We start from the raw sequence: 12,113 nt of genomic DNA, 5'->3' as shown, positions 1-12,113 counted from the left end.
CCAAAGCACATCACCTGCCAGGTCTGTGTAAAACTGCATAGATCAGGAAGAAGCATATGAGAGCACAATCGTGGCCTGAACTCATCAGGTTCTTGGACTTATTTGTTTATAACAACCCACCCCATATTTTATTTTTCTTAGGTAGTCTTTCTCTCCAAATTCCAAAGGCCTTGGCGGTATTGTTTTTTGAACTGATGTGTGAAATGCACTTACACCTCAGATGGGTTTCTTCTCGGTTTGCAACTAATGCATTTTTTATAAAGCTCTGTCTCCAGTTTGCTTTCAAACTACAGAGAGGATATCCTTTTCCTGTTAAGCTGTAGAATGACTTTTTTTTCCTTCAAAGTAAAGCATTAACCTCCAGAGTTCTGTGAACAGTTTCATGTACATATTATGGTAGTAACAAGGAGCTGGAAGCTGAAGTTTTCATTGGAGTTTATGTGATACATGAGAAGCCTGTTATCATATTTCAAGATATTTCAGGTTTTCATAACAGTATCCAAGCAGAAAGCATTACATATATACTGATACATATACCACTGAGTTTTTTCCTTTACCTTTATTTTTTTTAGTAAATGATATGTGTTAATTTTAGAAAACTTAAAACATGTATTTTTTAAAAGTCACATGTAGTTCTACCAACCAGAGATAACCACTGTTAACAACTTCCTTCTTTTTTCTGTACATGTTTGTAAATACTCCTCTTAAAAATGTGATCATGCAGCTGGGCGCGGCGGCTCATGCCTGAAATCCCAGTAGCACTTTGGGAGGCCGAGGCAGGCAGATCACAAGGTCAGGAGTTCGAGACCAGCCTGGCCAACGTGGTGAAAACCTGTTTATACTAAAAATACAAAAAAAAAAAAAAAAAACCAAACCAAACACACACACAACACTCGTATACATAGACTATTGAGAGTATAAAGCAACCACACAATCAAGTCTGCATAATAACCACCTAACAACAAAATGGCAGCATCAAATCCACACATATCAACATTAAACTTATATAAACAGGCTAAATGCCCCCCCAGTTAAAAGGCAGAGTAGCAACTTGGGTAAAGAAGCAAGATCCAACTATAATTTCAAGAGACCCATCTCAAATGCAATAACATCCATAGGCTTGAAATAAAGGGATGGAGAAAAATCTACCAAGCAAAACGAAAACTAATAAAGCAGGGGTTGCTATTCAAATTTCAGTCAAAATAGACTTCAAACCAACAAAGAACAAAAAAGTCAAGGAAATTACATAATGAAAAAAAACCTATCCTTAATATATATGCACCCAATACAGGAGCACCCAGATCTTATATAAAGCAAGATCTTACAGCCTTATGAAGAGACTTAGATAATCACACAAAAATAGTGGGGGACTTCAATACCCCATTGACAATATTCGATTATCCAGAAAGAAAGCTAACAAAGATATTTGGGAACTTAACACCTACCTAATGGTCCTAATAGACTTCTAGGGAGCTCTCCACCCCAAAACAACAGAATATACCTTCTTCTCATCTGCTCATGGCACATAATCTAAAATTGAACAGACATCCAGCCATAAAACAATCCTTACCAAATTTTTAAAAACCAAAAGCATACCAAACACATTCTGAAAACAGAGTGCAATAAAAATAGAAATGAATACTAAGAAAATCTCTAAAAACTATACCATTACATGGAAATTAAACAACCTGCTCCTGAATGACTTTAGGGTAAAGAATAAGATTAAGTAATAAATCTAGAAAATCTTTGAAAATAATGGGAAATAATTTGAAAGAATAAATAAGATTAATAGACTGCTAGTTAGACCAATGAAAAAATCCAAAAGATTCAAAAGAGAAGATCTAAATAAACACAACAAGAAATGACAAAGGGGACATTACTACCTACCCCACAGTAATACAAAACTTCTGAGATTTAAACACACACACACACACACACACACACACACACACACACACTCCCACTCTATGCAAACACAAACTAGAAAATATAGAAGAATTGGATAAATTTCCTGGAAACTGACAACCTCCCAAGATTGAACTAGGAAGAAATTGAATTCCTTAACAGACTTATAATGAGTTGTGATATTGAATCAGTAATAAAAAGCCTACCAACTAGAAAAAGCCCAAGACCAGATGAATTCATAATCAAATTTTACCAGGTGTATAAAGAAGATCTAGTAAGATTCCTACTAAAACTATTTCAAAAAATTGACTAAGAGTGTTGGATCCCTAGTTCTGTGGAAAATTCAAGCAGGACACTCAAGCAGACCTGTGGAAGGGGTCCATAATACTTGATTTAAACTCATGAGAGATCTCAAGCCATAACTCTACAGCCAAGTTGCTCTCAAATTTCTGACTCATAGAAACCATGACAGACAATAAAATTTTTTAACCGAGCTATTAAATTTTAGGGAAATTTGTTATAAACTGTTATCGCTCCACCCTCACTACTTAATCACCTACCAAATACCCTACCTCCAAATGCCATCACACTGGGTGTTAGGTTTCAACATATGAATTTTGGGAGAAGGGCATAAACATTCATCCTGTAGCACAATAAACTCATGTCAATGTAAAAACATTAAGAGAAAGGAGATTTTATGTATTTTGTGATTCACATATTGACTTAACAACATATGTCAAGTAAAAGTGTACAGAAATACTACAAGTTAAGATGAATATTTTATAACACTTTATAAAATAAGTATGTTGTTTAATAGGACTGTCATATTTCTCTTTAAATTGCCTTCACATATTTTTCACTTATCCCATTTTTCTTAAAAATTATATTAATTATTTAGTGTGATTGTTCTAATGGGTGTTCAGAACCAATTCATTATATTTATTATATTTCAATTTATAGAAACAAAAATCTTAGGATGATGAGTTTAGGATAAACGCTCAGCAAATAAGCTTCTACTTCCAAGTGTAAACTAAGGAGTGGTGTCCCCTTACCCTTTTTCCAGTCTTCTTCTGGTTTCAGTTGCTTCTCACCATTGCCGTGTCATCATGAGTACTGGCATTATCATCATCTTCCCTAACAGATATTGTTCTAATTTTTCTGTATGAACAAACTTGCATAAACACAAATGATTTTATTTGTTAAAAGTACAAGTAACCTCTTTAACCTTTGATTAACTCTTTTTCTAATTAATATTATTGACAGTATGCTTCTTAAAATGAAATAATTTTCCTAATTTATCTTTCACTTTTTGATGAAGTGGAGTAATTCAAGTAAAAATTGGAACTATTTATCCATAATGATAATGAGATGCCCAGAAACGTGTCTTTAAAGTATTTACCATAGAGCAACATGAATGTCAAAATAACCATCTGTTAGTGAGTCATTGTTCTTTAAAAGATTAGTGATGGCTTTGTAGTCTTTCTGGGAATACTCTGAAATACCGGTTACAGATAGCGCTTTGTAATTTGAAAAACATAAAACAGTAATAAATTAACAGCTAGAATTCTAAAATATATTACATAGAGAAAGAAGGAGAATTAAATGAAGCAAGGTCTCACATATTCAGCATTTTGGGGAAACTCATACAAGTGAATTTTCTAGGATGAATATGTATATTTTTTGAAGTAATCAAATTTAAAGAATTGTAACTGTTGGTTTATTTTTCTTTGCTTCTTAAACATTATACACTAAAATCATGTCAGAAGTATACCATATTCTAATATAAAATAGTTCCATCTTTAGTGAAGGTCAATCTCCTGACAGTGTGACTATTTAATGAAGGTAGAGATATGTGATCGCTGCTTCCAATTTGCCTTGAATGAGAAATTTCCTGTATCATTGGAATTCAGCATAAACGGAGAGTCACCATGCTCTGAATGATGGTCTGAAGGCAGGGATGCTGGAGCATAAGGTAAAATTTTGCTATAACATTGGATGTATTAAAATATATATCTTTTGATTTATATTTATTACATAAACAATTCTAGCAACCTGATTTCTTATCTTCCCTTCTGTTAACTCAGAGATGTCCCCTGTTTTTTTTTTTCTTGGTAGTTTTCCGAGCTGTTCAATCTTTCAGACAATCAGCTTGTGTCTGAACATATGTATGTGTGTGTGAGGCATGCACATGCCACAGAGCTGTTGTGTGTGCATATGTGTGTGTGTAGACGGTTGAGAGGCACCAATGACAGGCTGTCTGGGTGCAAGCAGGCCAAGCCCCACTCCTCAAGATGGAGGAGGAGCTGCTGCTCCCGGCGGGGACTCCCCAGCAGGCCACTGGGGGAAGCCCCACGACCCAGACAGCAGGTGGAGAGCAGCAGCAGGCCGGAGATCGACTTCAGCGAGAAACTGTGCGGAGCTCCAGCAGCCGGACTTCCTGGAGCAGAAGAGCCGCTGAACCCCGCCCCTGCTGATCTCACTGCACACAGCCTAGGGCCCCACCCGCCGAGGACTCCAGAACCTTCTCCTACCAGCTCGCCCAAAGACCAGGCCAAGAGAGTGGTCTCTGAGAAGCCCACCAGGAAGGCAAGGCGAGGCCCGCAGAGAAGGATGCCGAGCCTGTAGAAGCAGAGACGTCGGGGGTGGCGGACCTGCCCTGGGCGCCGCCAGAGGCCCAAGCGCCCAGCACCGCAGGAGCTGGAGACGTCGCTGAGCACCAGGTGGCGCCGGCGCGGTTCCTCCAGGGCGCCGGCAGGCAGGCGGCGGGGTGGCTGTGCCGGGAGCCTGGAGCCGCTCCTGGCTCCGCGCAGGCAGGGTCCCCAGAGACAGCTCATGCAGCAGATCCGCAGCCCCGGGGCCCTCAGGCATCGCCGCGGCTGCCGCCCTCGCTCAGCCCCGAGCGCGTCCGCCCTGGCCCGGCCAGCTGCCCCCGCTGAACCTGCGCCGGGCGCTCCGGCTCTCCGCCGGGGCCCCAGCCAACCCCGCGGGCTCAGGCTCCCGGTTCCTGTCGCAGCCTGCGCCCGCTCCAGCGCCCCCGGCTCCCCAGCTGCTCTTCCCGACTCCTATCCTTGGCTGCCCCCAGCGCGGAACCGACCCGCGACCCTGCCTCCAACATCGCGGGGTCTCGCGTCTCGCAGCCTTTTTGGCGTCCGCGCCTCAGCGCTGAAGCCAGGGCCCCTCGTGAGCTCCGCGCCCAGCCTGCCAAGTCCTCTTCTGCCCCAGCTCTCCCCGCAGTGTCTTCCCCGCCCGCTGGTCGGTATCGCGCCACAGCCAATGTCTCCTGTTGCTGTCCGCCCCCGCGAAGCGCTCAAGGGCCAGCGCCCAACCTGTGGCTGCGGAAGACTCGGGCACAGAACCTGCCCTGGTGCTGGGCAAGCGCTTCTGCCCCAAGTCCCCGACCTGGGCAACCTGGAGGAGCCCAGGGAATAGCGCTCAAGACCCAGAGGCTGGACAGCCAGCCCGCCCGCCCGCCCGTCCGTCCCTGGCCACGAGGCGCTCCGGACCTGACCACCGCCCCCGCCACCTCCGCCGGTGGGCAAGGAGGGTCCCCTTTCAGCCTGCAGTTCCTCAGCGGAGAGGAGGGGCCTCCACAGGCCTGCGCCCGGTCCCACACTGGGGAGAAGCCGTTCAGCGGCGCCATCTGCGGTAGGGCCTTCACCACCAAGGGCAACCTCCAGGTACACTTGGCACTCACATGTGGAATAAGGACCCTCACAACCTCCCCCAAGGCCAGCTGCGGCGGTGGAACAGTCCATGGCTCTGCTAGGGTTTGATGCCCTGAAGTTCTCTGAAACATTCCAGAAGGATCTGACAGCCCAAATAATGAATGGCGACCCCAATTTTTGGAACCAGGAATCTGCAGCTCACCCCCAGGAGCTTGCCATAAAGAACAATGAGATTTCCATCATTCAGAACAGAGGCTTTTCCCAGATCCCAGGAAGTTTTGGCTGCTGCACCATCCCTCTGGGTACCCTGGGGTGCAAAAAGCGCAAAATAGCCCTCATTGTCAGTCTGGACAGCGCACCTCAGCAGCCTGCACATCAGGCGGCGTCCATTCGCCAGGTTACCCAGGAGAACAAGGAGATGGTCTAAACTAGCTGAACACACGGGACTCGCGTCCTTCCACAGTGAGTCTGACTGTTCTTGAGAACTCTGCAACCTTTCAAGTGAAAAAAAAAAAAAAAAAAAAAGGTGATTGCAAAACGGCCTCAGGAACAGAAAGAGCCCAGGCAATCCTCACTTCTTTTCTACTAAAACCCACTAATCCCTAGAGGGAGAAAGGGCGTCTCCTGCAGTATTCCAGTGAAACTCGCTGGTTTTGCTCGAATTAGACACTTGAACTATGTTTTTAGAACTCTTCATCTTAAAAGAAGTGGTTTAGTAGTCCAAATGCTGTGTATTATGACAGTGTCTTCCTCTGACGTATTTATAAAGTTAAAATTATGTGGGCAGCAGACAATATAATAGCCCCAACCTTAAATGAAGTTTATCTACTTCTGAATACATCTGGCTAGGTAAATTTTTTTAAAGCAAGATTTGTTTTACTATAAATAAGTGGATTATTTCAATACAATGTGAATTTCTATTGGGAAAGAGAGCCTGCTTTGTGTGTACAAGTACCTGTCAGTAACAAGCTTTTTCTTAAAATTTAAATGTTTGTAGCCGCTATGTGGACAGTTATTTTCTAGTGTGGTCTGTAGTACAATGATTGGGGAACAAGTTACAGACAAAATATCATAAATTATTGACAACATTATAAGCAGTTGTGAGTAAATATTTTACATTATTAAAGCTGTGCAATAATAAGATAGTGTTTCCGGGCGGGCACAGTGGCTCACATGTATAATCCCAGCACTTTGGGAGGCTGAGGCAGGGGGGTCACCTGAGGTCAGGAGTTGGAGACCAGCCTGGTCAACATGGTGAAACCCTGTCTCTACTAAAAATACAAAAAAAGCCGCGCGTGGTGGCAGGTGCCTGTAATCCCAGCTACTCCAGAAGCTGAGGCATGAGAATCTCTTGAACCTGGGAGGCAGAGGTTGCAGATCAGGCCACTGCATTCCAGCTTGGGGGATAAAGTGAGACTCTCAAAAAAAAAAAAAAAAGAAAAAAAGAAAAAAAAAGATGGTGTTTCTATAATGTGATTGCAAACTTTTAATGTATACTATTGGACTTTCTGTATTTTGTATTAGAAAGGTTTGTTTATAATTTGAACATTTAAAATTATGTAAAGTATTTCATGAATCATACTCTAAGGAAAATGAAAAAAACAATGTTTTGTTTAAGATCAAACAGTGTTAGAAATCTATGCTACTTTAACAGAAGAGCCACCAAAACTTGTTAGCTCCTCAATGCAATAGGGGCTGCTGTTTCTTAAAATGATTTAACTTTTCTACAAAGCCCATTTAAAAACTGTGATCATCCCTAATGAAACTTTGATGAATTAATCTTAGGACTGTGACATCAGTACAAACCAGGAAGGAACCAGGAAAACACTGTTACATTTTACTGTAAGCGGGTCTGTCTCTCTCTCTCACATTCCAACAGACAAGATTGTGACTATCTGGTAGCACTGGTCATGTGGACAGTTAACCTGAGAAAAATAGCCAGTGTCTGGCATTATAATCACTCATGGCTTTGACTTTTTCTGGTTTCCTGATTTATTTATTATCTTTTCAGATGAAAGCAAAACACAGTGTCCTCTGATTATTCAGAACACAGTCTGATGCTGATGGCCTGTCCATTTCATCCAGTGAGAAAAGAGGCCAGGACACTGAGGCAGGCTGAATCAAAACCTGAACAGAAGTGTGTATCACCTCATTTTCACGCATTTCAAGTGTGCTGGCACCTGACATTATAAACTTCCAACAACAGAACTGTTCAAGAGATGTTCAAGAGATGTTCCGAGTAGCTGAGTGACAGTGCAAGGAAGTGCATGGTTCCTGAAGAAAGAATCAGACAGTGAAGTCTTCTCAGTTGAGACAGACAAATAGAAAATCTCTTTCTCACAAAGCTACAGTGATATTGTAAGAGTGATATTGTACAGTGATATTGTATATTACAGAAAATATTGTAAGAGGATAAGCTATTTTTGCCAGTGCATCATTGAACAAAAAAGTTTCAAAGACTCATTAGCTGTTTACTTCTGTTGGAAATTAACATTGCGCTCTAAAAGTTTTCCATGGTGTTGAGATGTAACTCCCCCATGTCATATCACATGTTGTTCCCCATCATAAAATGTTGTTCCCCATGTCATACCACATGTTGTTTGCCATCATAAGATGTTGTTCCCTCATCATAAGATGAGGGATTGAGGGTGTTGCAAGCATTGGGAAAAGAAAACTGAGGTGGCTTAATGTTGCTGTGTTTTAGCAGTTGAATGCTTTATTATTTATCTGTTTTTTTTTGTATGATTTTTTTGGTTAGTATTTGGTACCATGTAGTGCTGTATTGTCTCCCAAAAAGATGTGTATTTAGCTTAGGAAAGAAATGCAAAGTGTGGTTGATAAGATGGCTCATGAAGGTGCAGTGAGACTGACCCCATCCTGTATTCAGGGATAGGCCATCCCTCTCTGCCAGTGAAGAGAGACATTATCTTTATACCGTAATACCATGTAGAGCTAGGGCTTCCCTGATCCAGCTGGGGATTGTCACATACACCCAATATTGTTTATTATTAAATCTTGTGGCTTGAAATATCTACTGATTGAAATGGATGTCTTGGTCTAGGTTACTATTTTTGACATATGTAATTGAAAAAAAAAGCAGGATGTATATTTTAATTTTTTAATATTTACCATTTTATTTCAAGTTATTGTACCGAGCTCACAAAATGTTTTACTATTTGTCAGAAAAGTGAGGTTATGGCACATGCATTCTAAGATTTAATACATTGTTTTTAGGGAGGTTGAAATACAGTATCCTGAATCTTAAATATTATAGAACTTTTAAACAATTTGGCTTAGTTAGAGAAGGCTGGGGTATATTTAAGAATGTTATGTGTTCTGCATTACTCCTTAAGAAACAGATTTTCAGCCTGGCTGTGGTGGCTCACGCCCATAATCCCACACTTTGGGAGGCCGAGGCAGGAGGACTGCTTGAGGCCAGGAGTTCGAGACCAGCTTAGGCAACAGAGCAAGACCTGATCTCTATAAAAAAAAAAAATAAAAAAAGAAACACGCTTTTGAGATAATAGTGATAACACCTGACTCTGTTACATATCACACTAAGACTAATTGAAAGTAAGGAAAATTGGTTCTTGAGATAACAGAGACAAAGTAGACAGAACACATTGATTTCTGATGTAACACATAGTCAGTGTTTGAGGAAACTGTTTATAGAAAGTGAAGCCAAAGTACTTTATTTTACCAAGGTAACTTTTAATAACCCAACTGTTAGATGAATAAAGCTTTTAAAAAAATTCGAAGCAAATGTTACTCATCATTTGGAGTCTGGATGTCCCAGTTCACAGGGTTACTTCTAAAATGTAGAGCACATGCAGCCTTCTGATCAAAGGAGAGTGAGGGGACTGCCCCTGCTAGGGCCCAGTTCAGCCCCAGGACCCCATGGTGGCCCATGGTCTTGGTGCATGCTGTGAGAGCAGTACAGGATTTATTCACTCAATAAACATTCACTAGGGGCTTACCATGCCATGGATCCTAGGAGTCCACAGAACACGTCCAGCTGAAACCCTCTTCTACGGTAGAACTTCAGTTATTCAAATACTACTCTCATTTTTTCACTGAAATGTTGTCAGTCATTCTCAGGATAAACATCACTTGTTTCTTTAACCAGTCCTCACTTATTGTGGTTTTCAGTTCCTTCATAATCCAGCAGTCATGGAAGGAAATGGGAGAAGGTGGGAGAGGGCTTTCCAGTTACTGAATGGAAGTTGGGCTTCCAGTACCAAGGACTTTGGGAAGCAGGCCATACCCTTTCAAGGAGTGCATTATAAATGCAGTAATTCACACAAGTATTAGACATTACAACATATATGGACTGTAAGTTTTTGTGGCTGGAGGATTCACTGGTATATTCATGGGGAAGTGAATGCTTTTGTGAGTGAGTTTCTTATCCTGCAGAAATGCTTTGGGACCACGTCAGGCTGCATCACATGGACTGTCTCATGTTATTTTTCAAAATAGTCATAGATTCCATGTGGTTAAATCACCCATTTTAAAAGCAAAGTCAAATTTATTTCCTACGACCATATTTGACCATATGGTCATAATTCCTATGACCAATATGACTATATTATCTCCACATTTCCTGTGACCACAGGAACACCTCAGGGCATCACTAGACAAGTAAATGATGGTTTCGACAGGTATCCACTGATACAAAATCATTGAATGGTAGAGCTGGTCAGGGCTTTAAAAAGACATCTATTCCAATGCTGATAATTTGCAAAGAAAGGGCTGAGAATCACAGTGATTATTGCCCAAAGTCACAACAGTCGTTAAGTAACCACATTGGGACTCATAACTCCATATCTTGAATTCTAGACCAGAGCTCTCTATCCTAAAGCAATGTTAGCGGTACTCTTTTTGATTATAATGATAAAAAGTAATTTTTTATGCAGACTGGCTCTCACTGTGTTGGCCAGCCTGGACTCGAATTCCTGGCCTTAAATGATTCACTCTCTTTGGCCTTCCAAATTGCTGGGATTACAGGAAAGAACCACCCCACACCTGGCCTTTGGAGGGACTCAGGCTTTGTGTGTTTGGGCTAGTCTTCCTGTGTAGTCAGTAAGATGTTCCTGCAGTGTACTTTGGGATCTTTCTGCACAAATTCAGTAGATCCTGTGATTTTTTTTTTCATGTAATAAAATGTATTGCAAATAAATTTGCAATAAATAAGCTAGACAATTAATTCACAGTTAGTAACCTATGGCCTAGAAAATTTCATTACTTTATCCACACGTTTATAAGGAGATGATTGAAGAAGTAGTCTAAATATGCAGATTCCTAATCATCCCCAAGAAGAATGGAACCACTGAAAGGCAACCTGAGAGGGTGTGTGGGGTTGTTCTGAGGTTGTGAAAGCCACTGAAATTCACACATAAGGGGATAGAAAAAGGGAATCCACATCTTTTGAGTACCTTCATGTGCTGGGTATAACTTGGTCTTCGTTAAGATGATGCACCACCTTTGGAGTCAGACAGAGCTGGATTGAGTCCCAGTTCCATCGCTCATTACTATATGATTGTGAATGTGTTTTTAACTCATCTGAGTCTCGGTTTTCTCACCTATAAAAGATGGGGTTGTTATGTGGCTTATGTATGGTACACATGTAAAAATCTACAGTGCCTGCAATTTTGTAAGTGTTCAATATATGGAGGGAGCAGTATTATATTTCCCTCATTTAATCTTTAGAGCAAGTTTATAAAATTTGTGTTATTATTCATATTTTTTAGATAAACCAAGGATGAGAAAGATTACATAAATCACTCCAGCCTGGGCAAGAGTGAGGCCCATATCTCCTATATATAGTTTTAAGATAAGAGATAAAATAAAAATATCTCCAAAATTTAGAAATTTGTTCCGAATTAATCAGTGTCCCTGCTAGATCATTTAAGTTAAAATTTTTCTTCTGATACTTGCTTTAGTTGTCTAAAAATTCATGCCCTTATACTTGATCCTTCTACATAAGCAGAAGTCTAATTCTAGGCATTGTTCTTTGTCTGGAGCTATGCACCTAGTACATAATTAATTAAAAGTGCTTACCTGTCCGACCGCAGTGGGTCACGCCTGTAATCCCAGCACTTTGAGAGGCTGAGGCGGGTGGAGCACCTGAGGTCGGGAGTTCCAGACCAGCCTGACCAACATGGAGAAACTCCCTCTGTACTAAAAGTACAAAATGAGCTGGGCGTGGTGGTGCATGCCTGTAGTCCCAGCTACTCAGGAGGCTGAGGCAGGAGAATCGCTTGAACCCAGGAGGTGGAGGTTATGGTGAGCCGAGATCGCACTATTGCACTCCAGCCTGGGCAACAAGAGCGACACTTCGTCTCAAAAAAAAAAAAAAAAAATTATGATCACATTTAAAATCTTATTATGTGGTGGTTTTCTCTTCTCTCCTCTCCTCCCTTTCCCTCCTCTCCCCTCCCCTCCCCTCTCTTCTCTTCTTTTTTCTTTTTTTGAGACGTAGTCTTGCTCTGTCGCCCAGGCTGGAGTGCAGTGATGCGATCTCGGCTCACTGCAACCTCCGCCTCC

General features: G+C 41.5%; 1 protein-coding gene and 1 long non-coding RNA gene across 3 annotated transcripts; one reads left to right on the top strand and one right to left on the bottom strand.

Moving 5' to 3' along the window:
• The first annotated feature begins 4,196 nt into the window (after positions 1-4,196).
• LOC103889545 (putative uncharacterized protein MGC34800) lies at positions 4,197-5,071 on the top strand. Its single transcript, XM_009236432.1, is given in 4 exon segments — positions 4,197-4,316; positions 4,488-4,820; positions 4,822-5,025; positions 5,027-5,071. Coding segments are annotated over 4 exon segments (702 nt in total).
• A 2,478-nt stretch (positions 5,072-7,549) lies between these two features.
• LOC129050773 (uncharacterized) lies at positions 7,550-11,891 on the bottom strand. Of its 2 annotated transcripts, XR_008514536.2 has the most exons (4): positions 11,628-11,891; positions 11,003-11,149; positions 9,548-9,722; positions 7,550-7,844 (listed from the first exon to the last, which is right to left on the bottom strand). It is a non-coding gene; the product is annotated as an uncharacterized LOC129050773 (long non-coding RNA). The 2 variants fall into 2 exon arrangements; XR_008514535.2 differs by lacking the exon at positions 7,550-7,844 and having other exon boundaries at positions 8,223-9,722.
• Between the last annotated feature and the right edge of the window lie 222 nt (positions 11,892-12,113).

This window comes from Pongo abelii, chromosome 18 (genome assembly GCF_028885655.2).
Source record: "Pongo abelii isolate AG06213 chromosome 18, NHGRI_mPonAbe1-v2.0_pri, whole genome shotgun sequence".
NCBI classification, from domain to species: Eukaryota; Metazoa; Chordata; class Mammalia; order Primates; family Hominidae; genus Pongo; species Pongo abelii.
Note: the sequence above shows the minus strand (reverse complement) of the source record. Positions and strands in the feature narration are given on the sequence as shown.